The sequence below is a fragment of the Suricata suricatta genome, chromosome 12, assembly GCF_006229205.1.
Source record: "Suricata suricatta isolate VVHF042 chromosome 12, meerkat_22Aug2017_6uvM2_HiC, whole genome shotgun sequence".
Lineage (NCBI taxonomy): Eukaryota > Metazoa > Chordata > Mammalia > Carnivora > Herpestidae > Suricata > Suricata suricatta.
Window position 1 is genome coordinate 1,269,961 of NC_043711.1, and position 25,321 is coordinate 1,295,281.

General features: G+C 61.6%; 1 protein-coding gene across 1 annotated transcript in view; it reads left to right on the forward strand.

Moving 5' to 3' along the window:
- Positions 1 to 7,655: 7,655 nt before the first annotated feature.
- Positions 7,656 to 25,321, forward strand: part of DOT1L (DOT1 like histone lysine methyltransferase) — a 40,175-nt gene continuing 22,509 nt past the window's right edge. Inside the window, exons 1-7 of the mRNA XM_029916397.1 lie at positions 7,656 to 7,684; positions 8,105 to 8,179; positions 14,447 to 14,521; positions 16,791 to 16,854; positions 18,106 to 18,334; positions 19,770 to 19,864; positions 20,233 to 20,295. Of these exons, the coding sequence (XP_029772257.1) occupies positions 7,656 to 7,684; positions 8,105 to 8,179; positions 14,447 to 14,521; positions 16,791 to 16,854; positions 18,106 to 18,334; positions 19,770 to 19,864; positions 20,233 to 20,295 (630 nt within the window). The remainder of the gene's footprint in view (positions 7,685 to 8,104; positions 8,180 to 14,446; positions 14,522 to 16,790; positions 16,855 to 18,105; positions 18,335 to 19,769; positions 19,865 to 20,232; positions 20,296 to 25,321) is intronic.

Sequence of the window (25,321 nt, forward strand, 5' to 3'; positions counted from 1 at the left end):
GCTACCTACCTGCTGCTGGTTCACTGGTACTCTCTCATTCCGACCACAAACCCAGATCATCATGCCGCCCCCATCTCAGCAGGAAGTAGCCAGAGACCTGATGCTGTCCCATAACACCAAAAAGACCTGGAAGGTCCCGCGCCAGTTTGAAAACAGCCAATTATGAAGCCCCAGCTTCCCAACACCCAGACTGAGGAGGCAACCTATTCCATCCCGCTACATCTCTGAAATGCCCCTATTTGGTGGTCTGCCCTCCCAGGACCAGACCGGAAGTCTGACTCCCCACTCCTGGAGTCACGGAACCTCACGATTCCTGAGCGAGATCCCAATAAAGGCTTTCTTGGCTCCGTAAAAAAAAAAAAAAAAAAAAGAGTCAGGTGCTCAACTGACTGAGCCGCCAGGTGTCCCAGGGTCCTGTTTTGAATGCGGGGACCCATGGGGTACCAGTGGTCTGCGCCTGGGAGTAAGGGGGTCCTGAGCCCCATGCCCCTCCCCTGGGAAGCTCCTCCCTTCTCCCGACCCCCTGCCAGGGTGTCTTGGTCTCCCTAGCTGCGGGAATAACTTTCCTGCTTCGTCTCTCAGGGCTGTACTTCCAGAAGCCTCTCTCTTGCCTTCTCTGTCCCGTCGAGCTATCCCTACTCATTCCCCAGCAGGGTCTCCTGCTAGACTTGGCCCATAGCACTCATTCTGGTGTTTGCTGAGGACCTGCTGCATTTTGGGGGGGTCCCGGGATGTGTCTGCCGCTGTGCAGCCCACACGTGGCTCTGGTGCGCCCCTCAGGGCCTGGCTGTCTCCTGCTCCATGCTCTTCTCCCTGACCAGGTTCTCTATCCTCCGCCTGCAACCCCTCAGCACCTCTCAGGTCCTCTCCCCTGCATTGGACCAGCCCCTCTTCTGGGTGCACAGCCCCTGGAGTGTTGCTAGTGGGAGTCGGGAGGTCAGGGACTCTGGGCTTTATCGAGCAGTCTCCCTAAGCCTCAGTTTCCCCATTTCTGGAGCAGCTGCAGCCTGAGTTCCCTTCAGTGGGTCGTGGGGGTGAGTGGGCACTAGACTCACTCCAGGTGGGCGGGGGCAAGCCTTCACGTGAAGGATGTCCGCCCAGATGACACTTGTGTCGTTTAAAAGCCTGAAGCTTCTTTCTAGGAGTTGGGGAACAGGGCTTCCGGGGCTTGTGGTGGGGCGAGGGGGGCGTGTGGCCTGTGGGACGTCAGGAGCTCGGGACGGCTCAGCCTGGTACTGTCTCTCCCAGGTCTTTCTTCTCTGGATGGCGGTTTTGCGGGGATGTGATTCAAGTGGTTCACAGGGTTCCGTTTCCGTGGTTTGCATGTGGCTCGCTGCGGGTGGATCTGCTCTCCTACAAAGGGGTGGGCGCGGGAGGGGCCACGAGGCCCGGTGAGGGGTGGCGGCGGTGGGTCTTGTTTATTGGTAACAGTTTTATTGCAGTGTAACACATACCGCATCAGCTGTCCATCTGAAGTGCAATTCCACTGGCTTCAGTCCGTTCAGAGGGTGATACAGTTACCACCTGTACTTCCAGAACATTCTATCACCCCAAAGGAAATTTTTGGCCACAACAGTCATTCCCTCGGGTACCCCGGCCCCTGACACGCATGAGCCCCCTTCCCTTCCGTGGACGGGCCTGTTCTGGACAGTCATGCACGTGGACTCACACCCCTCTTGAGCCTGGTTCCCTCCTTGAGCGTTGCGTGCTCAGGGTTCATCTGCGGGGCGGCAGGTTGTGGGCGCCTTGCTCCTGTGCATGGCCAAGGGGCGGTCCCCTACATGGATGGACCAGGTCATGAGGTCTGCGGCACCAGGTGGCCGGTGGCTGATACCAGGATGGCATAGCTCTAGACTCCTCTTGTGGGGGCTCCTTGAGCTGGACCCCCTGGTCGTTGGCGTCCACAGAGCACAGCATGCAGGGCTGTGTGGGACCAAGTTTGCGGCGGAGTAAGGTGTGACGGGCCCAGCCCGGCCCTCTGGCTGGTTTGCTCCGCAGGTGGGCATCCGTGATGCCAGGCCTGCCGGTGCCCGACTCCGGCCGCCATTCTCAACCTCTCTTCACGCCCTCCTGGGTTTTTGCCTTTCTCTCCTCCAGCCGGACTTCGGTCTTGTGGGACCAGGGTGGCTCTTCCTGCTCCAGGGGCTTGGGCGTCGGTTCTTCTGCCGGTTTGCTGAGGGCCACACCGCAGGCCTGGCGCGGTGCGGCTGGGAGGCGTTGGCCGGCAGGGACTCCGCCCGAAGAGCAGGGGGCTGCTCGTCTGGTGGGCGCGGTGCTTTTAGGTGGGCCCTGTCCTCTGAGCAACCTCTTTTGTCCCGAGGCCTGCAGAGGTAGCTGGGGAGAGGGGCGTGGTGGAGGTGGTGGCAGGGCGGAGCCTTCCCTCCTAGAGAGTCGTGGCCACCGGCTGGGCTGCTAGGAGGCCTTCCCAGAGCGCCAGGCTCAGCCCCCACCTCCGCTGCCCCGTTCTGGCCCCTGTTGCAGCGTGACCTTATTTTGGGGGCCTTATTAAGTTTAGTCCTTAAACCTAGTGAAGCTCAAAAGCAGTGATGAGTGGACCTAACTTTCTGTGTGGCTCCTGGGAGCGCGTTTGCTGTTCTCTGCAGAGGCCATGCTCCCTATGTGGTGGCAGCTTGTGCCCTTACTCAGCTCCAGGGCGGGTGCACCCCAGGCGGCACCCGGTGGCCGTGTAGACGCCAGGGCTGCGAGCTGCAGGACTGCCTTCCCCGCGCAGCTCTGCGTGAGGCTGCGTGATCCACCTGCCCCGGGGTTCTGTCTTTCCTGCCTGCCCAGCACTTCCCGCACTTGGTTCAGTGCCCACGCTGACCACGTTTGAACCGTGCCCTCTGCCAGCCTGGTCCCGCCGTCTTCGCCCAGGCTCGAGGCAACCTGCCCTGGTCCCCAGCCTCTCACCCCGCCCCCCTTTGCACCCGGCCTGAGGATAAGCGTGAGCCACACCCCCGGCCCCCGCTCCCCCCTCCCAGAGCCTCGCCCGGGGGCTCCCAGGGTCGTCTTGCTGCTCTGGGGGCCGGGTCCTGACTCCCGTCCCCCTCCTGGCCGGTCCCCAGGGCTGGTTGATGCCCTCCTCTCCCAGCCATGTTGTGTTGTGTTTTGCTCTTATTTGTAGATGTGGCCTTTCTTTTCGAGTTCCTGCTTACTCTGAACTGGTCACAGTGCTTTCGTTATCCTCCAGCTGGCTGGTCGTGTGGAGAACAGACCTGGTGAGCTTCCCGTGAGCTCAGACTGAAGTGGCGCTCTTTGTTTTCAAGCGGTCAAGGGGGGACGCATGGGGGGCTCAGCCGAGTAAGCGCCCGACTTCAGGTCATGATCTCCTGGGTTCGAGACTTTGAGTCCCACGTCAGGCTCTGGGCTGAGGGCTCAGAACCAGGAGCTGCTTCGGATTCGGCCCCTCCCCCACTTGCACTCTGTCTCTCCCCACCAAAGATAAATGAGTCATTGAAAAAATAAATAAAGTGGTCAAGAATGAGCGTTCGTTTTGTCCCAGGTCTCTCCTCTGCTCTCAGCGGGCAGGCTGGGCCTGTCAGAGGGAAGTTTCTGGATGAAATTTAAGGTGACTATTAAAACAGCGAATTGTTCACATTGAGTTTTGAGATGTTTAAACAGATTTGGACTGTGATACCTTCCTTAATGTGGATGTTATGTTACACATTTTCCTTTTTTCTTGGAGTTGAGGATTCTAGCTGGGGAAAGGTACCAGAAAGTTCCTGGAATTGTTAACACATTGAAAAGACTTCAAGGATTTTTTTTGTTGGTTTTAAAAAATTTTTTTAAATGTTTTAATGTCTATTTTTAAGACAGACAGAGTGCCAGTGGAGGAGGGGCAGAGAGCGAGGGAGACCAGGCCGCAGGCTCTGAGCTGTCAGCACAGAGCCCCATGAGGGGCTTGAACTCACAAACCATGAGATCATGAGCTTGAGCTGAAGTCAGGCGCTTAACTGACTGAGCCCCCCGGGTGCCACAAAGATTCTCTCTCTAAGTGATCTCTACATCCACCATGGGTCTGGAACTCACAACCTTGGGATCTGGAGTTGCGCGCTCTTCCACTTGGGCCTGCCGGCACCCCCCCCCCACCAGGTGTGCTGTGTGTCTTTGTGCTGCCCCTGCCAAGTCCAAGGACGGCAGGTGACTGGGAGGGCCTTCCGGGGAGGGGTGGGGGCGCTGAGGGACACCCCCGTGCTGGCCGTGGCCTCGCGTGTGCGAGCCCCAGTGCGTGTGAGCCCCGACCGCACTTCCTGGTCCGTGCACGTGCGGGAGCTCCTGGGTCGGACCTGCCTGTGCAACTTTTCCCGCTTTCCTCGGAAGGGATTTTAGACTTAAAAGCGCATTGCACAAATTGAAACGTTTCTGTGCCCCCAGGATCAGAGCGGGGCTTGTGCTAAGAGACCTGTGATTCCACCTCCCAGATCCCTGCCTGCTCAGGCCCAGTCCGGGGTCCCCTTTGTGCTGTCGTGTGTCCTCAGCTCTAAGCTTCCACGGCCCCTCGTGCTGAGGGGGGGCCAGCGCCCGCCGTGACCTGCGCGAGCTGGCCTGTCGTTGCAGGGGGCCCTGGTGTGGCGTCAGAAGTGCTCGCGTGTTCTTGGCCACCGTCACGTGGCTGCCACTTTCCCCTCTCCCCCCACGAGGGCGCATCGAGGCTGTCAGGGACCCTGGTCCTCAGTCAGCCCACGGGCTTTGTGGCCCGAGGGGGGCTGGCCTGCAGCGCTCTGGTGGAGGAGCACCCCGCTCCACGCCCCCACCACTCCGGCATCAGCTGCGGGTCCTGCCCGCATCCTGCTCCCGGACATCGAGCCTCCATGTGGCCCCTGGGTGTGTGCGCCATCTCTGGGCGACTAGTCTGTGAGCAGTACCCTGTCACTCGTGTTCCAGAGCTGGCCACTGGGAGCGCTCCTGGGGATTGTCCTGGGCCCTTGGCATGCCTGCGCCCCTTTTTTGGACACGTCTTTGCTGCGCTCATCTTGCATTTTCTCTGCCCCGGCCCAGGAATCGGCCCCCTCCCAGGGGTCTGGTTCCTTCTCAGAGCCTTGTGGAGGGGGTCCCTGTGGGGGAGGGCCCCGTGGCGGGAGGACTGGTGCTGAGGGTCGTGCGGTAACCCTGGACTTTAAACCCACGCAGCCCGCTCCCTTGCTCCGGGGGCGTCTGCACCTGGTCCTGAGGGGCAGAGGGGCCCGCCCTCCCGGCTGCAGCCGTCTTCCCGCGTGCTGGGCACCTGGGTTCAGAGGTTGGCTGCCCTGCCCGCTCCAGGGTCGCGGCCGCCATGACGGGATTGGCGGGTTGGTGCCTGGGGAAGGCCACTTCCGGTTGGCAGCCCCACCCTCTCGCTGTGCCCTTGTGTGACAGAGAGCGCTCGGTCCCCTCGTCCTCTTCACAAGGCCACTGATCCCATGGTGGGTGGGGTCCCACGTTCACGACCTCACTTGACCCTCATCACCTCCCACAGGCCCTGTCTCCAGACCATTCCACTGGGGATCAGGGCTCTAGCAGGAGGGTCTAGGGACGCAAGTGTTCTGTTTTTCAGTCTCCCTGTGTCTTACCGCCGGCCCCTCCAGTGGCCCAGAGAGTGCTTCCACGTTTCTGTCTTTGTTTGGCCTCTGTTTTTTTCTTTAATATTTTTTGTAATGTTTATTTTTGAGAGAGAGTGCAGGCAGGGGAGGGGCAGAGAGAGAAGGGGACAAAGGATTGAAAGCAGGGTCTGTGCTTTCCCGGTGCGGGACCCAAACTCACCAACCATGAGACCATGATCTGTGCAGAAGTCAGACGCTTAACCCACTGAGCCCCCCGGGCACCCCTGTTTTGGCTGCTTCTTTGAAGTCTGTTGGCTAGAGACCCAGCTCACTAGGCAGTGCCTGGCCCCCCTGCCTGTGACGGCTCTGGCTGGGCGCAGCACTCCGTGTCCCTCGTGGGGCCCTCGGCCGTGGCCGGTCCTCTCCTCGGGCATGGTTGGTGGGTCTGGCAGCCACCGCCCTCCTGCAGCCTGCCGGGTGAGCACTCCATTGTCGCCACCCTGCTCTCCCCTTGCGGGGGGCGTGCAGACACGCGGGGCTGACGGTGGACCGGCCGGTCGGGTTCTCTGCTGCCGCTGCGCGAAGTACTTCCCCTTCCTGATGCCCGCCCTGCGGGGGCCGCGCCGGGCTGGCCTGGCCGCCGCCCCCCGCCCGGCCCCCGCGTGCACGGGCGCACAGGCAGACAGATGGGGCCGGGCGCCCCGCGTCCCCCTGGGCCTCCTCCCGGACCGCGTGTGCTGGCCGCCTGTTGATTTTGCGCTGTGTCCTTTCTCGCCCCGAGCAGGTCTCTGCCCCCAAAGCCGGGCCGTGTCCCATCGCCACCCTCATTCTTTGTCCTTCTCCACAGTCGAAACTGTTCACACGGCACCTTCCTGTCCACAGCGGTCCCACGTCACGGTGTGCGTGGGTGGGGTCCTCCATGTCCTCAGGGCAGTGGTTCGCGGAGTGGGGCCCCCGAGTCGGCAGCCCCCCGTCACCGACTCGCCGGCTCCTCACCCTGCACGTGGGGTGTCCTGCTCGCCTGGGGCCGGAGAGGGTGGTGCGGGCGGGTGTGGGGCCCCTGTGTCTGAGGCCTGGGCCTCCTGCCAGCTCCGTGTTCCCTCCCCAGCACACAGGGGGGTGTCGTGCTGGGCCTTGGGCCGTCTGTCCCCGTGGCCTTGCTGCCGGTTCCTATTACTCCTGTGAGACCTCGTGAGGTCGGGCTCGCTCTGACCTCACATGCCCAGCGGACCTGCCCCCCAGTTGTCTTCTGACATTTACCACGAGGTGTCCAGGCCATCAGTTCCCGTTAGCGGTCCCCACCCCGAGTCTCTAACTCCGCAGGTGGCACTCATGCTGCTGGTCGGGCCTCGGTGGAGACCCCTGGCCTGCGTGGCTTCTCCCGTGCCGGACCACCCGTGATTCCTCCGGCCCCCCACCACATGCAGAAATTAAAAATTGTCATCGGATCCTTTATCAACCAGATGATACCATTAAGAACACTGGAAGGTTGGTTCTTTTATCTTAAAGGAAAAATAAGGCTTATTAATTAGCGCAGAAGGCCACACAGTGTGCGATTCCATCTGTGTGGGATGTCCAGAGACGGGTACGTCCGCAGAGACAGAGGTGGGTCAGTGATTGCTAGGAGATGGGACGTGGCGGCTAGTGGGGACGGGGTACCTGTTTGGGGTGACGAGAATGTTCTGGAATTGCACATGGGTCGCACACCCTGAAAGTACCGAAGAGCCGCGAGGCCGTGTACGCGGAGCCGGCCAGCTCCGCTCTGGGAGGGCGCCGTCCCCAGGGACGCGAGGTCCTTGGGTTGTTTGGGTCCTCGCTGAGCGCGGGACAGGGAGGCTCTGCTCTGGGACCTGCCCGCGGTCCCTGCTGCTCTGCGCTGCAGCGGGGCTGTGCTCGGGTCGGAGGAGCACAGGGCCAGAGGGAGGCCACTCGGCGCATCTGGTCCTGCTTTCCGCGAGGCCTGAGGTCGTGGGCTGCCCAGAGCCCGCGGCAGGCCTGGAGGGAGCGGCAGTGAGGCGGGCACTGTGGGCACCCGGCATGATGAACTGTGGGGTCAGGAGGGGGGTGCGTTCTGGCGAGAGGACCGCCATGTGAGCTTCCCCGTGGTTGTGGTCCCGGTGCGTCCCCATCTTACCGATGGGGAAACAGAGGCCCGGAGAGGTTCGGTAACTCACAGCCAGGCCTGCGGTTTCCAGGCTGCCGGAGCACATGGAGGTGTGGGTGAGGAGTCAGCAGAGGCAGGGGGCGGGGTGGGGAGAGAAGGCCCCCAGGCCCCTCCCCCACTGCCCACCAGGGAGGGAGCACGGAAGGTCCAGCTCGGGCCACAGATGTGGGAGGGCGCCGTCCCCAGGGACGCGAGGTCCTTGGGTTGTTTGGGTCCTCGCTGAGCGCGGGACAGGGAGGCTCTGCTCTGGGACCTGCCCGCGGTCCCTGCTGCTCTGCACTGCAGCGGGGCTGTGCTCGGGTCGGAGGAGCACAGGGCCAGAGGGAGGCCACTCGGCGCATCTGGTCCTGCTTTCCGCGAGGCCTGAGGTCGTGGGCTGCCCAGGGCTGCCCTGCCTGGTCCCCACGCCCTGAGCCACCAGAGGGTGTAAAACCTGTCGCTTTGTCTTTCAGGACAAACACCATGATGCTGCTCACGAGATCATCGAGACCATCCGGTGAGTGCGCCGCCTTCCCCCATGCAGGCCGCCCGCTTTGCCCTCGTGGCTCCTCCCGGAGCATCTCCAGGAGCCTTGGGAAGCAGGTGACCGCTTGGTCATCCGTGTGTGGCCCCAAACAGATCTCTGAAACTTGGCACCTTCCTGTGGAGGGGGAGGGAAATGCTGAGTCGGCAGGGTCCTCGAGGGGCTCTCCCCTCACCCCCTCACCCCCTCTCCTCCCTCCTGGATTTGGTGCTGACCCCACTTTTCCGTGGCTGGTCTTCCCCTCAGTACCCGGGATGGCCTTTTGCTGGGCTGTCCCGAGAGTGTGCAGAGAACAGCCCTGGGCCTTCCTGGGCCAGTAGGCTGGCGACCTTGACAGGACCGAGGAGGCCGCCTGGTTCTGTTTCTGGTGGGCTTTCTGCCCGTGCTGGCCTGGGGTCCGCAGGGGCTGAGCCGCTTCTTGCTCTCCGTGCTCCACGGTCACAAACCCCACTCTTCTCTGAGCCCCCAGGGCCTGGTCGCTGCTGTTTGTGCGCGGCTTTGGTCCGTCTCGCCGTGGTGTTCCTCAGGGTCCCGAAGCACGTAGCCACCCGCGGGCCACAGCCCTGACGGCCACAGGAGCCTGCCTCGGCTGCTGGCGGGGCCCCAGGTGCCCCGCTGCCCGCGCCCGTTAGGTTTGCTCCCGGGGCCGGGCCGGGCCTCTGGGGAAGAGCGTGTGTGATTTTGGGTGAAACAACCTGTGTGCGCCTGTGGGGCGGCCCGGACGCGCCAGCAGCGCTGACTGGTTGGCCCCGTTTGATTCATGTTGTTTTGAGGGAGGGCTGCCGGTCAGGGCGCGGGAGCGTCGTGGCTCCGGGCCGCCTCTGAGTCGGGGCCTGGGAGGCGTCCCTCCTGTGCGGAGCCGGTGCTCAGAGCCGGCCCTCCGTCCGCGCTCCCCGGGGCCGCTCTGCAGGCCTGAGCCGCGCGTTCCAGGTCCCAAAACGGCTTCCCCTTCTTTTCTGTCCCCACGGACCCATCTGCCCACCGGCAAGACGGTCAGGCACCTCACCTTGTCCTTTTCCTTACTTTGTGCAGCAGCCAGTTTCCGGCAGGTACGATGGTAGACAGTGTCCTGTAGCCGGGCACGCGTCATCCAGCCTGACCGTGGCCGGCTCATCGCCACTTAAGTGTCGTCTGTACCTCCACCGACTTTAGTCTTTCCCGTAGTTGTAGGGGCGCCTGGGGGGCTCAGTCCGGTGAGTGTCAGACTTTGGCTCCAGGCATGATCTCTCGGTTCGTGAGTTCGAGCCCAGGGTTGGGCTTGCTGTTGTCAGCACAGCCCACCTCTGATCCTCCGTCCCCTCTCTGTCTGCCCCTCCTCCACTCGTATTCTCTCAAGAATAAGTAAACGTTTAAGAAAAGAGTGGGAGAATTAAAGAAACTTGAGGCCTAGGGGCGGAAGGGGAACCCACACAGGGAAGGTGCGCGTTCCGACAGGCGGGGGCGTGTGCGCGCAGGCCCCTCCTGCCCTCTGCCCCGCGGGGCCCCCACCGCTGCCCCCAGGCCGCTGCCCAGTGCGTTCTTCCTCCGCAGGCTCCTGCGCGTGTTCTGGAATTTTGCACACGTGGACTCGCTCCGCAGGGCTGCTGTTTGTTTCTGGCCCCTCTCAGCACGTGGTTTTGGCAGTGTTGTGTGGGTGTCGTTTTCCTCCTCGTTGCTGAGGCGTGTTCCGCCGTGGGACAGGCTCTGGTGTGCTCATCCGTTCACCGCGTGATGGCGCGTTTGGTCGCGTTCCCCTCCGGTGATGATAAAAAATCTATTGTGGACGCCCACGTGGGGCTTTTGTGTGGACGTTTCTTTGTTTCTTTTGCGTAAATACCCAGGAGTGGGGTTACTGGCTTTTATGACCGCTTACTTGACGAGGAACTGCCGAGGTGCTTTCCGAAGGGACGGCCTGCTGTGCACCGGCTGCCAGCTGGGGGACCTCCACGGGGCTCCCCGGCGCACCGGCCCGTGGTGGGGACGCGGTCGGGCTTTGCCGTCTCTGACTCGAGCCGTGTGGTGGTATCTCATTGTGCGTGTGCGTGTGCGTGTGCGTGTGTGTGTGTGGTTAATGTTTGTTGATTTATTTATTTAGAGAGCAGGAGCTCAGACGGAGGAGGGGCAGAGAGCGAGGGAGAGAGAGAGTCCCAAGCAGGCTGCATGCTGTCAGCACAGAGCCCGACTCGGGGCTTGAACACATGAAACGTGTGATCACGACCTGAGCTGAAACCAAGAGTTGGACGCCTAACCGACTGAGCCCCCCAGGCGCCCCTTGTGGTTTTAATTTGCATTTTCCTAATAACTAATGATGTTTATCATCTTTTGCTTGTTTTTAAGAACTGATCTGTTTTCTCACTATCGAATTGTATTTTTTTTTAAATCTTTAATGTTTGCTTATTTTTGAGACAGAGACCAAGTGTGAGTGGGGGAGGGGCAGAGAGAGAGAGAACACAGAATCCGAAGCAGCTCCAGGCTCTGAGCTGTCAGCACAGAGCCCGATGCGGGGCTCGAACCCACGAGCTGAGATCGTGATCTGAGCCGAAGTCGGACGCCTGACTGACTGAGCCCCCGGGCGCCTCTGATTTTGAGGATTCTTTATGTGTTCTCGGTACCACTCTGGTGTCTGGTTTGTGTTTTGCACATGTTTTCCTCCAGCCTGTGGCGCGTCTCTGCACGTTGCTCCCGGTGTCTTTTGAAGAGCAGGTAGCTTAATTTTTTAATTTTTTTTTAATGTTTTATTTATTTTTGATACAGAGAGAGACAGAGCATGAGAGGGGGAGGGGCAGAGAGAGAAGGAGACCCAGAACTGGAAGCAGCTCCAGGCTCTGAGCTAGCCGTCAGCACAGAGCCCGACGCGGGGCTCGAACCCACGAACGTGAGATCTGACCTGAGCCGAAGCCGGAGGCTTAACCGACTGAGCCACCCAGGCGCGCCTTTAATTTTTAATAAAAGTTCAACTTGTTCACCTTTTTCTTTTATAATTTGTGTTTTCTGCCTCGTAAGAAATATTTGCCTAAATATTGCCTAAATATTTGCCCTTGAACTCAAAAGGGCTTTCTTGTATGTTTTCTAGAAGTGTTATGGTTCAGGTTTTCTTTTTAAAGCTTTTCATCCATCTTCACACGTGGTGCAGCATGTGCGTTGAAGGGCTTTGCACGTGGCTGTTCCTGGCTCCAGCACCATTTGTCAATACACTGTCCTCTCTCTGTGGAGTACCCGTGTCACCATGGCAAAAGTCAGTTGACAGTGTACGAGTTGGTTTATTCCTAGACTTGGTTCGGTTTCGCTGACCCATATCTGTAGCCTTTGGTTAAAGAAAACCTTGGTACTTTAGCTGTAGAGTAAGTGTTGAAAGTGGATAGAGTAATGTCTCTCTTTTTCTTCTTTTAAAGTATTTCTTCGGTCATTCCACCTTGTTTGCATTTCTTTTTTTCAACGTTTATTTTTGAGAGAGAGAGAGAGAACATGAGAGGGGGAGGTGCAGAGAGAGAGAGAGAGGGAGACACAGAATTGGAAGCAGCTCCAGGCTCTGAGCTGTCAGCACAGAGCCCCATGCGGGGCTCGAACCCACGAACCGTGAGATCGGGAGCTGAGCCGAAGTCACGTAACTGTCCGAGCCGCCCAGGGGGCGCCCCCCCCCCCCCCGTATGTCAGTTTTCCAGCCGGGTTGTCTGCCTCCCCCAAGCCTACTGCACTTGCGGCAGGAGCTGCTTTGAGTTGGCGGTTCAGCTTGGGGGGAAGGGCCATTTTAACAACGTTGAGTCTTCTGTGAGCAGTTTCCCTTTCTTTCGTCTTTAATTTTGCTCCTCATTGGTTGCTAGGTTTTCGTGTAGATGTCTCACAGATCTTTCATTAAAATTATTGCTAGGGCAGCGCCTGGGTGGTTCAGTCGGTTAAGTGGCTGACTCTTGATTTTGGCTCAGGTCCTGATCTCAGGGTTGCGAGTTCGAGCCCCACATTGGGCTCTGTGCTGGCAGCTGGGAGCCTGCATGAGACATTCCCTCCCTGCCTCTCTGCCCCTTCCCTGCTCATGAGCTCACCCTCTCTCAAAATGATTAAGTAAACGTTAAAAAAGCAATTATTCCTAGGTATTTAGATTTTACTGCTATTTTAAGTGGCATTAAAAAATTGGGTTCAAAATCCTTTGTTGCTGATATATGCAAATATAGTTCATTTTTGCCCAGTGACCCCATGTCTTGTGACCTTGGTCAATCCACCTGAGTTCCAGAAGCTCCTGTGTCAATTCCTTAGGTTAGCCTGTGTATTAAATTGTGTGCCTGTGAAGAGAGACATTTTGTTGTTGGTTTTCGGGTCTTTGTGCTGTTTGTTTAATGCGCCTGCCGTGGTGCTGGCCGGGTCTGCATGGAGCGTTGAAGGGAAGCGCCCTTCACCCATGCCTGCCTTCGGGAGGTCTCCACTTGCACACCTTCCTGTGCCCTCGCGTCGCTGACGTGACCCACGTGCTGCCGAACGGACTTTGCATGAGGCGGTGCTCCTCGGGTCTGAGGGAGCACTGGGGGGCTGACGCTCGGAGGCGGGACCCCGAGGTTGACGGGGTCTTGTGGGGACAGGCCTGGAGGTCTGGGGTGGGAGTGCCGCTGTGTGAGAGTGTGTGTGTGTGAGAGAGTGTGAGAATGTGTGTGTGCATGTGACAGTGAGTGTGTGAGAGAGTGTGAGTGTGCATGTGAGAATGTGTGTGAGCGTGAGAGTGTGAGAGTGAGTGTGTGAGTGCATGCGAGAGTGTGTGTGTGAGTGTGTGGGAGAGAGTGTGAGTGTGAGAGCCTGTGTTTGGGGGGCTGAGGGGCACCATGAAGGAAACTGCTAATGGGACTCAGCAGCTGCTTCCCCTTCGGGTGAGGAGGTGTCGCTTGACAGCAGGGGGACTGGGTGGGGTGGCGGCCCTCCTCCAGGAGACCCCGCCCCCAGGCTTGCCAGCAGCCCTCGCTCCACGCCTTGATTCTCCATTTGCTTCCCGGGGTGTTGTGTGCTTGGGGATTGTGTGTTGTCTGTCTCTGGGTTGTCTGAGTCTGTTGAGATGATTTCCGTGTTCTTTTGGGAGGAGGGGCAGAGTAAGGGGGAGAGGGAGGGAGGGAGGGGCAGGGGGAGGGGGAGAATCCCAAGCAGGCTCCAAACCACCCGCTGAGACAGCTTGGTGTCTCTTTGGCCGGTATTCAGTGTTCATAGAGGGTTTTTGTGTCTGCGTTAGTGAGGGAAATTGGCCGGTGGGTTTCCTTTTTCACACGGAGTTTGCTTTACCAGGCTCTGTCCCTCTCTGGCTCTGTCCACCTCTGCGGCTCGGGGTGATGCCAGGCCGTTAGCGTCACTTATTCTTTAAAAAAATTTTTTTTAATGTTTTATTTATTTTTGATACAGAGAGAGAGAGAGAGAGAGAGACAAAGCATGAGAGGGGGAGGGGCAGAGAGAGAAGGAGTCACAGAACCGGAAGCAGCTCCAGGCTCTGAGCTAGCTGTCAGCACAGAGCCTGACGCGGGGCTCGAACCCACGAACGTGAGATCTGACCTGAGCCGAAGCCGGAGGCTTAACCGACTGAGCCCCCCAGGCGCCCCTGCATCACTTGTTCTTAAACGCGTCAGGTCTTGGTTAGTTGTGTGTCTCCAGGAATTTGCTCGTTTCACCCCCCCCACGGTGTCTCAGAGCCCCTGCAGGGACCCCTCTGTGACTCTGTCAAGATCGCATCACGGTTCAGTAAGGGATCTGCCTTAGGATTCGGTGGTGTGTTTCTGTGTCTCTTTAATCCGGAAGCTCCCCTCCATCTCTGGGTCTCCTGTTACCCTGTTTGCTGAAGAAGCCCCCTCGTCAGCTTGTGAAATAAGAGTTGCCTTTAGGGTGCTCTGGGTGGCTCAGTCTGACTCTCCGCCCCCCCCCCCCCCCACGCCACCCCTACCTCACTCACTGTCTCTCAAAATAAATAAACTTTAAAAAGCAGTTGCCTCTCCTCCCCAGCCCAGTGGCCGCTCTTGGAGCCCTCTGCTTGGCGGGTAGACCCCGGGGCCCCGCCCGCGCGGGCCCGCTGAGCCCCTAGGAGCGGCATCGACTGAACCGGCCGACAGGCCCCAGCTTCGGGCTCCGCTTCCCACGGCTTGTTGACGTCCTGCCTCCCTTCTCTCCTGCACATTTTGAGCTGGGTCATGAGGATTCGTTTGTGTTCGGTCCTGGGGAGTAAACTGTGTTTGAGACTCTGTTACGAGTGGAAACTTGAGCATTAGTAACCGGCCCTCCGCTGTGTCTGCGCCACGCCAGGTGGGTCTGCGAGGAGATCCCGGACCTCAAGCTCGCCATGGAGAACTACGTTTTAATCGACTACGACACCAAAAGGTGAGCCCCCCACCCCTGCCCCGCCTGGGAGCCGAGCCTGGGCCCTGGCACTGGCTCGCTCTGGGCAGGGCCTCTGGGATTTGCCCTCCGGCAGCTTCTAGCAGCTTCTAGGAGAGTCCTGTGGGTGGGGAAGGGCGAGGCCGGCCCTGGAATGCCTGCCTGGAGTTGTTGGTTTCTCTTCTTCACGCTCCTGCCATTTTAGCTCTGGGCAGGCTTGAAACCCAGCCCGCAGGCGGCCCAGAGGACAGTGCCATCTGCGGGCACAATAGCTTGGCCCAGAGGAGCCCCGAAGCCCCTCGCAGGGCCCGGCACCCAGCTGTGTGTGACCTGGCCTCACTCTTGCGTTTGAGGGGCTTCTGGCCTGAGCTAGCCTTGGCCCCGCCCCATCCCCTGACCCGCCCAGCATTTGAGAAGGAAGGAAGGGGGCCGTGCTGCCTGTGCTCTTGTCCCGCGCCCTCAGGCCCTGGGCCCCGGCAGTGCCTGCCTCTGGCAGCTGGCACCCAGCCGAGGACTGGGGTGCACCCCTCCCGATCCCAGGGCGAGGGTGCGGATGGGCGCTGACCCTTGAACAGTAGTCACTTGGCCAGCGAAGCACACCATTAAAAACGAGTCGATGGCTCTGGGTCTGGCCAGAGTTTTGAAGGGTGATTTGCTTATAAGATGTTTTCTTTTCCGTGTTCAGGTGGCTTAGGAGAGACAGGGAGGGGACACGGGGAGGGGACACGGGGCCAGCATGGGGCGTCCGGCCGAGGGTCTGCGTGGCCGCAGAGTCAGCATCATGGCGGGAGGCCCTCGTTCCAGCAAGCAAGTTGATGGCAGGGCCGGCCCGCCCTGGTGGCGTGGCTCTGGACGTAGGCCCCTGGGGGCAGTCGGGACTCGTGTGGATGGTAGCTGCTGAGGGTGAGGAGCTACACGAGGGCCTGAAATGACAAAATTGCACAGTCCTGCTCTTCCGAGGGCTTCGTGAGGAAGCAGGAGCTAGAAGTCTTGAATCTTTCAGTTTGCAAATTCAGGGTGACGAAGGTCACTCGGAGGCTGAACTCGGTGGCTCGCACCTCTGGAAGTGCGGCAGAGCCCATTTCTCCTGTTGGGTCCCCGACTGCGCTGCGTTGGCCCTGCAGTTGTGTCACTGTCCTTTGTGAGGGTCGTTTAAGCCTCTTCTCTACGGGCCTGCCTTTCTGGGGACCTTGATTTGCCCTGGGGCTGGAACCTTGAACTTGCCCTAGAGGGGAGCCCCTGAGTTGAATTCCTTTACTTCTGTTGTAAAGGGAAGGTGCAGGAGCTCTTGGGCTAAATCTAGGGCTGCGGGTGAGGGGCGGGCGGCCGTGAAGATGCAGGGGGGCGTGGGGCAGGCAGCTTGGGGTGCACACGGCATGGTCATTGCTTCCCGTGTCCCGGGTGTGGAGGGGCCTCTCCCGGTTCCTGGTGTCCTGCTCGGCGGGGAGACCTCCTTGCTGCTGTGTGCGTTTGTGGGTGTTGTAGGAAGGGCCCTCCCCACCCGTGACTCCCCCCTCCCATTTGGGCAGGCACATGGAGCATGTCCCCTCTGTGCTGCGTCCGGGTCCGGTTACAGTCTGAGCAGCATCCCCGGCGCCACTCTGCTGATACCAAAGTGCCCCAGAGTGTCCGGGGATGTCAGGCAGTGTCCCCCGGAGGCAGGGTCAGCCCTGGAGGGTGGGGGCGAGGCTCCTGGGTTAGAGAATTTCATTAAAAGTCATACTTGATGTAAAAACAGTGGGGTTTAGGAGACTGTAGTCTCACTGGAGAACTCCCAAGCAGGCTGTCCTTAGGCATCTGACACGAGCTCCCTACGTTTTTGAAAGTGTGGAAACTTTCTGCAGAGGAGGGCCGGGGGGCCCTGCTGCCGCTGGGTGTCCCCGACCCATCAGGTTAGGGCTGAGACAGAGGCTGTCTCCGGCCAGGGGAGGGAGACCCTGTGAGGCCCTGGGACACGCTGTGGGAGCCGCTGAGGAGCAACGGTGGCCTGGCCCGCCTCCATTCTTCTCAACCAACACCTGCTGGGCACGCCTTTGACCTTGGGTTTGACCTGCGAGCCGTGGCCTCTGCAGGCCGCCCCGAGCACGCGGCATGTACCAAAGACCGCCTCGGCCCCAGAGTCTTGGCTCTGCCTGTTCCCCACATGCGGCTCTCCTGGGTGCCCCGTGACCGCCGCCTGCCCACCAGGGGCCGTCCCTCCCCAGAGGCTGGCCGGGCCCCCTCGGCTTGTTCTGACCTCCGTAGTGACCGGCGCCATCCCCTCGCCTTTCAGCTTCGAAAGCATGCAGAGGCTCTGTGACAAGTACAACCGCGCCATCGACAGCATCCACCAGCTGGTAGGTGGCCTCTGCCCGCCCGGAGCCCGCTCCCCACCCGGGGCCTGTGCGTTTTCTGCCTTCCAGAACCCTGCAGGCCGCCTGCAGTGGAGGGTTCCTTGAGAACTCACATGTGCGCGCAGGGCTGGAGAGCTGCTGCTGGGGGTGGGGAGCGTCCTCAGGTCCTCGGGCCCTGCATGCCGAGCGGTCGCCCCCAGGCTCGCACGCGCACCTTCCCGCTGCTGCCCCGTCTCCACGGGCCATGCCAGGCGGGCACGCCTAGGGGCTTCCTGGGCTGCTTCTGCCCCTCCACCAGCAGTGTTGTGAGCGTTTCCCTGTCTTTCTGGGACATTCTGATTGTGGAGAGGCCTGGGGCTCTGTCCTCGCCTCCCTGAGCTGCTGCTGGGGCTTTGAGAGGCCTCGCCTTGCAAAGAGCAGAGAGCTGGGCCAGGCCAGGCCGTGAAAGCAGTTCCAAAGAGCGGGTTGCTCCCATTTCCGGGGATGTTCTGCTGCCCAGACAGCCTCCTTGGTGTGGGGGAGCCTCTCCAGCAGGAGCCTTGCTGGCGGGGAGGCTGCGTGGGCTGACGGGCCCTGTGGCACCGGAGCCTGGAGCGGGCGTCGGTCCCCGTTAGGAATGGCGGGGGCGGGGGTGCTGGGTCGGGCGAGGGTGGTCAGGCCTTGGGCCTCCTGTGCAAGGGACTGAGGCTCGTCGAGGGTCAGCTGTGTGACACCTCCACCCCCCCCCCCCCCGCCTCAGTTTTGGCCTGGGCGGGAGGCGGGGCCTGAGGTTTGGGCCAGACCGTGTGGTCTCTAGTCCCCTGCACAGTCATGGCCTGGCCCCACGCTGCCCTGCTCCCCAAGCTGGGAAGGTCTTTGGGGACAGTCAGTGCCCCGGTCACAGCTGCAGGTGGCTGAAGGCGGCTGAAGGTGGCTGAAGGTGGGAAATGGGGGACGGTGAGGGGGCAGAGGACCAACTCTCCCTTTGGGCCAGCGCGAGCTGAACGGGGTGCAGGCCCAGGTCTGATCCCTGAGGCAGAAGTCATGGCCGTGGGGCCCTAATAAGGGCCCACAAGCCACCGGCTCTTTTCGTGGCTCTTGAGCCATTTCTTTGCCCAGACAGGCTCTCAGGTGAGGAAGCAGTCTGAGGCCAGGGCTGCAGAGCCCACCCCACTGACGACCTGCGGGGGTCCGGTGAGGGCTGTGGCACACAGGGCGGAGTCCGTGGCGCTGGGGAACGGCCACTTGTGTGACGTGCTTCCTCTGACGTCCTAGTGGAAGGGGACCACGCAGCCCATGAAACTGAACACCCGGCCGTCCAATGGGCTCCTGCGGCACATCCTGCAGCAGGTGTATAACCACTCGGTGACGGACCCCGAGAAGCTCAACAACTACGAGCCCTTCTCCCCGGAGGTGTACGGGGAGACCTCGTTCGACCTGGTCGCACAGATGATCGACGAGATCAAGATGACCGAGGACGACCTGTTTGTGGACCTGGGCAGCGGTGAGCGCGGGCGGCCCCCGAGGGCCGGCGGGTGCCTCGATCCCCAGCCCCGCCGCCCACAGCCAGCCTGTGCCCCTTCGTGCACCCAGGGGCCTCTCCCGGCGGTGGGACTCGCTCCTGTGCCTGGCGTGTGCTCCCCCTGTCGGCTCAGAGGGGACCCGGTGGCCACTGTGGGCTGGCCCCTCTCCTCCCCCCCACCCCCCACGTTCGCCCTGTGGGCGGAGCCTAGCGGGCATTGGGGGGAGTGGGGGGGTGGGGCGGGGTTGCCTGATTCCTGGAGGACGGTCCTGGGAATGGAGCCCCGAGCCCAGCCCTCCCCGGGTGACTCTGCCACTGGCACGGGACCTGTTTTGAGTTGACAGCCTTGTGCTGCAGACTCGAAAGGCCCGTCCCAAGCTGGCCGAGGTGCTGGGGAAAGGGTCCAGGGTGCCGGTGAGGACGGCTTTTTAAATGTCATTGGTTTGAGGCCTTTCAAACACACAATCCAGTTATGTTGGGATAAGAACGCCACGTGCTTCAGAAGCAGTTACGAAAAGTGCCGTGTGACTCAGTCTGTGCACGGAGAGGCCTGAGAGTTTAGAAGAACGTGCGCCCCACACAACGCCCGCCTTCCCCGTCCCCCGACCGCTCGCCATGCGCCCTGGCCTTTACCCTTGTTTCTAAGTAGTGCAGTTTTTTTAATTTTTTTTTTGAGAACTTTTCATTTTTTAATCTCTGTGCCCAGCGTGGGGCTTGAACTCACAACCCAGTGATCAAGAGTTGCATGCTCCACTGACTGAGCCAGCCTGGTGCAGGCGTTTCAGCATGCTTGTTTTGTATTTTTTAATATATTCTATTCAAAATGGAAACTCAAAGGGCTCCCAGCATGTTATTTGAAATGCAAAACTGCCCCAAAGAAGAGGAGAGGTTGTTGAAGAGGCCTTTTGGTGCCAGAGTACCCGCATCGGCCGCCTGTGCTCTGGATGCCCCGGCCTGCGGTGTGGGCAGCCTGCTTGTCGGAGTAGCGGCCCGGAGACCCTGCCTGGTGCGCGGGGCCTTCTCCCCGTGACCCCATGTCGAAGCCCGGCCGCTGCCCTGCTGGCGGGTGCCCTCCGCGTGATCACGGCGCCGGGCTGTGGTGCTGACGGGGGTGGGGTCAGGCGGTGGGAGCCTTGGGAGGTGCTCCCACGTCTCCGGGGGCGGTGTCCGAACAGTCGATGCCACCTAGGTCTTGTAGACGGAGGACAGAGTCCTGACGCGGCAGCCGTGGAGCGTCGTGTGTGTGAGGCTGTGGTCTGGATCCCTGGAATGTCCTCAGTGACCTGGGAGAGCGTGTGGCCTCTGCCTGTTAACTCCCCCGTGACCAGCACCATGGGTGGGTCGTGCCTCTGTTCCAGGGACTGTGTCTGTGACAGCATCTCGCTCTCTCTTCCCCTCCCCCCCCCCGCCCCCCAAGGAGTGGGCCAGGTCGTCCTGCAGGTCGCTGCGGCCACCAGCTGCAAGCATCACTATGGCGTGGAGAAAGCTGACATCCCAGCCAAGTACGCGGAGGTGAGTGGCCCTGGAGCGGGGCGTGGGGTCCAGCCCTCGTTTGCCATGACCTGTGGGGCATAGACAGGGAAGGACAGAACGAGCTGGGCGTCTGGGCATCTGGGCTGAGCCCTGGGCGCTTCCCCGAGGGAGGGCCCGTGCCCTCCAGAGGCCTCTGCCTGGGGAGGGGCCAATGGGATGGGGCAGTGCCTGCATCTCCGGAAACCCCTTTAGAGTGTGTGGTCCGGACCCTGCAGGGCCCAGTCTGTGCTGCGGCTGCGCGTCGAGGGGGTTGTGTTGAGGGCTTGTCCCCGGGCGGCCCCAGCTCCTGGCATGGGGTGGGAAGGGGCTGCGGGGAGCTGCTGACGGCTGTGACCGTTCCCTTGCAGACCATGGACCGAGAGTTCAGGAAGTGGATGAAATGGTATGGAAAAAAGCATGCAGAATACACAGTGAGTGCCATCGCTCCATGCCCCGCGGCTAACACCCCAGCTCCGTCTCTGTGCCGCCTCCTCCCCTGACCCGCCGTCCTGCTTCCCTCACGGGGACGCCCTCCCTGCCCGTCCTTGCCCTGCGTGGAGCGCGGGTCTTCAGGCGAGCGCCTCCTCCCTTCTGGCCTCTTCCGCCCTTTCTGGCCTCCTACGCGCGCTGGGAGCAGAGGGGCTCTTCCCTCTCCCCGCTCTCAGCCCAGCAGCGGCCCACGCGTGTCTCCAGGCGCCGGGCAGGGTCCCGGGAGCCTCTTGGCTGTCACCCCTCGCCCTCAGCCACTGGCAGCTCTGTGGCACTTCCTCCTCACCCGAAAGTTCCTCCTGGTGAGGCGAGGCTTTGGGGCGGCGTGCGCCCCCGGCTCTCCTGGCTGCCACCCCTCGGCCCAGCCTTTCCACGCCCGGGTTCCTTGGCCAGGGTTCAAGGCCCCCGGTGTGTGTCCAGGCCCACGACCCGTCCCGTGCCCTCTGTTGCCATGGACACCGTGCTGCCGTGCAGTCTCCCCTTGAGGGGCCGCTTCGGGGACATTGCGGGCCGGGGAGGGGGGGCGCCAACCCGCATCGGTGACTCCCTCTCTCATGTCAGGTTGTCAGCTGCACGAACCCAGAGGCTGAGGCCCAGATTGCTGAGGTTCCACTAGGTTCCATGGCGGGCCCTGGGGCTCCTCCCTTCCGGTGATTTCTTGCACGTGCTCCCTTGCTCCCCTCTCCGTAGTCACCAGTCCCGAGCGAGCCATCATGGGCATGTGAACTTTGAGCCGGACCCAACATCTCTGCTCACGTTAGGGACCTGGGATGGGTCACGTGAGGACAGGCTGAGGTCTGCTGGGCTGTGGGGGGTGGGGAGGGGGGCATGTAGGGAGGGAGGCCACTGCCTCCTCAGGACAGCCCGGCAGCTGCTGCTTTCATGGGTCATGCCTCCGCTCCAGCGTGTGAAAGCCGCTGCCAAACCCAAGGTCACCCACGCTTGTTCCTCGGTACGTTCTGGGGCCTCCGTGTTCTGCATTTGACGTGCGGAGCTGTGAGGGGTGAGGCCGGCACCCAGGTCCTTCCCTGGGCCGCCTCGCTGCAGTCCGCCCCCGCCCGGCCGCTCTGCCTGTGCGAGTTCCTGGGCCGTCCTGCTGTCCGTCTCCCTCAGCAGCCCACGCTGTCTGCGTTCCCGTGGCTCTGTAGCGGGTCTTGGCTCGGGCAGTGTCCGCCCGTCTTCTGACTCGGTTCTTGTGCTGCGCTTGTCCAGATAGACTCGGGAGGCCGTCTGCGGGCGTCCGTCACAGAGCGCTGGGCGCAGGGGCGGGGTTGGGGGCGTCTGCATCTGCAGGTCGAGAAGAGCTGGCGCCTCGACACTGTGGAACCTTCCTGGCCTCACCCGGGAACTCTCCGTCAGGCTGCAGAGTTATTGGTTGCCTCTGTTCACCAGGGTCTTGTTCCGAGCCCCGTGGCGGCCTTGTGCACGCTCCGGCATGGCTGCGCGGCGTCTGTCTGTCCTGGCGCTCGCGGGAAGGTCCTGTCTGGCGCGTCGCCGGCTGATAGAGCAGCTGACCCTCGCGGTGGCACGCACAGATCTGACTGTTGCCAAAAGCGCTCGTTAGTTCTGGGTTGGTTCGTTGGTTTGTTTTCTGGATTCTTTCGATCTGGTCATCTGTGAACAAAGGCAGTTTTACGCCTTCCTCCTTGGTCCGCGTCCTTTACGTGTCTTGTCTTGCCGTGCGCGCCAGCAGGGCGGTGGGCAGTGCCGGACGCTGTCAGCAGCGAGGGGCCCCGCGCCCTGGTCCTGACCGTGCCGGGAGGCTTTGGGCTCCTCGCCATGAAGACCAAGTGCGCTGCAGGTGTTCTGTGGGTGCCCGTTACCGAGTTGACGCAGTCCCCTGTGCCTTATTTTGCTGAGCACCTCTCCACGGGGGGTGTTGGGTTTGCTCAGTGCCCTTCGTGCATGTGTTGGCGTAAGTCTGTGACCTTTCTTTGGCCCATCGAGGTGGTGAGCACGGACGCTGAGCCAGCCCTCCTGCCACGGGTCCCACTCGGTTGTGGCACAGGGTCGCTTCCACGGGCTTTCAGGTTCCCAGGACGCTCCTGTGTCCTTGAGGGGTAGATCCCAGCCCCTTTTCCTTCTCGGGGGACGTCCTCGGTTCTGGTGTCAGGGTGAGGCCGGCCTCCTAGCTGGGAGATACCCCCTCTGCTTCTTTTGGGCCAGGACTTGCCTATCCTATCTCCTGGAGGGATTTCTTCAAGAATTCTCTGCACTCCATGAAAGGCGAGTGGTCCAGCCTTTCTCCGGTGCCCCCGCGTCTGAGGCTCCCGGCGTCTGCTGTCAGAGCCCAGTCCACGGCCCATCCGGTTGGTTTGTTCCCAGGAAGCTTCTTCCCACTCGGTCCCTGTGTCTGCTATCGTGCTGGCTGTGTTCCTAAATGGCTTACTCTTTCCTTAAGACTTCGTGACTTCCTAAAATGCAGGCTATCAAATTTTGCTTTATTTTTATTTTTTAAAGATTTCGCTTAGAGCATGAACAGGGGAGAGGGGAGAGGGGCAGAGGGAGAGAGCATCTTATGCAGGCTTCAAGCTCAGCGTGGAGCCTGACACGGGGCTCCATCCCACAACCCTGGGATCATGACCTGAGCCAAAACCGAGACTCAAGCGCTCATTCAGCTGAGCTAGCAGGGGCCCCAGGTTTGCACGTTTTCAGGCACTCCCTGTTTCTGGTGACAGCCAGACAGCAGTAGCCCGTGGTGTGAAAGTTCGGGACTTCCCTGAAGCGGCTTGTGTTGGTCCCGGCACAGCCTCCAGCACCCCGTTCAGAGCCTGGTTCTAGCATCTGGTGGGTTCCTGATAGCTGGAGCAAGAGGCAGGGGTGAGGCTGGGGGCGCTGCACCCCCCAGGCGGGCCTCCGCTCCCCCCTCCCGCGCCCCCCCTCCCCCCCCCCGCCCATCCAGGGTCGGCGGCGCATCAGAGGTCCGCGGGGAGTGGGGGGGGCTCTCATTGCCTGGTGCTTGTCAGCGAGGCCCCAGCGACGGGGCGGGGGCTAGAATTTGGCTAGAAGGATGCTTGGGCATGGCCTTGACTGCTCAGCGGGGCGAGGTGAATCTGCTGACCGTGGGCGCCCAGATCCGGCGGGAACTTGGGTGCCGGGTCTGGGGAGGCCGGCCAGCTGTCTGTGGCTTTGACCAGGCGTCCTGGCTGGCAGACGGGGCCCTGCTTCTGTTACTTAAGGACTGAAGAGGAAACAAGCCAACAGGAGTCTAAAAATAGTGCTCACGCCTCTCCAGGCCAAGGATCCCTGTGCGGCTGCCGCGAAGGTGCCGCCCAGCTGGGGTTCACCGTGCTAGGCTGGGCCCTCCGCCCTGTGGCCCAGCGGTTCCCAGGGCCCTCTGACCCCCCATGTGCCTCCCCTGCCAGAGCCCCCGTCTCTCTCCTGCTTGGCTTCCGTCTGTGTGTCTGTCTCACCCCAGGGTCCCCCTCTCTGCCCAGCTCCGTGGGGCCCCATAACCCAGCAGGCATGCTGTTCATGGTGAGACCTGCCTGGCGGTGGGCCTGGTGCCCGGGGTGGCCATGGCCTGGTGGGAGTACCGTGTGGGGAAGGTGCCAGCGTCTTTGCGGACTGGGGGCGGTGCATCTCCAGGACATGCGCAGGGCCACCCTCTGGGTACCAGCCTCCCCTCCAGGCCTGTCCACGTCAGGTCAGCCTGGTGCTTCTGGTGGGCCGCACCGTGCGTCTGTGGGCGTGGCTGCCCCTGGGCAGGCCCGTGAACCTGGAGTGGCAGAGGACACAGGGCCAGCCACTCCAGGGTGAGGACAAGCCAGTCTCTTTGTTCTCGGAAACAAGCTCTTCTCCCCGGATCGGAGAGCGAGTGGTCCTCCAGGAGGAGGCGTGGGGCAGGGCCACCACAGACCAGCGGTTTCCGGGAGAGGAGGGGACAGGTGGTCATGGGGGCTGAAACCCTCTGCACCTGTGTGCCCTGGGGCCCTCCCATGTCTTCCTGTCTCTCTGTGGAAGGAGGTCTCGGGGTCCCCCAGGCAGGGGCACAGGAAGGCCACGCGTGCCTTTCTGATCTCTGTTAACTCCGGAGCGACGACCCAGGCAGCACAGCCGACTCAGCTGGCCACTGTCCTCCGTCCCTGTCCTCGGATGGTCACAGCCCGCCCGTGCTGCAAGGGGTGGGCAGGCAGGACCTGGGGCTGCTTCCTTATGAGAAGCCGCAGCCCCGCAGACGTGCCATGGACGGTAAGCTGGCCTCCAAGGACAGTCATCTGGCCATGGCAGGACGCATGTGAAGGCACCCTGGTCAGTTCCCAGAATCCCCTCCAGGGGCAGGGATGTGTCGGGAGCATCCTCAGGGGTGGGGTGTGCAGGGAGGACCCCCGGGGCTCTGCAGATGGTGGGCTCCTAACCCCAAGGCCACGGTTGATACAGAGGAAGGAAGCAAAATGATCTGTGCGCAGAGGCGTGGGGAGTGGGGACCAGGCGCAGGCTTCCAGGATCCTCTCTCAGGGTGTCCCCCAGGACACGCTCGATCCCACCAAAACCACACGTGACTGCGTGTGAGGGGCGGTCTCCGGGGGACGTAGAGACCCAGCGCCCGGGTTCCCGCCGGGGGTCGGTCAGCAGCCCCTCTGCCCGGCTCGGGTGGAAACCCCCGGCCCCAGGCAGGGGAGCAGGTCCTCAGCGCGAACCTCGTGACTGCGCAGATAGCTCTGGGACACGAGCACCCGGCCGGTGAGGGTGGCGGGAGCCCCGGAGTCCCGTTCCAGACGCCACCGCCGAGGGCCAGCCTGGCGAGCCGGCCTCTGGGGCGGGAAGGGTCAGGTGTGTCGTGCTGGCTCAGTTCTGCACAGGACAGTGAACACTTCGGGCTTGAGTCCCTTGTGAGGCCCAGCAGGGCTGTCCTCAGGAGTGCAGATTCAGAAGGTTCCACAGGTGGGGAGGGCGTCCAGAGACAGGATGACCGGGGTGTGGGCAGCCCCCCACAGTGCCAGAGCGTGTTAGGGTGGCCGCCCCTCT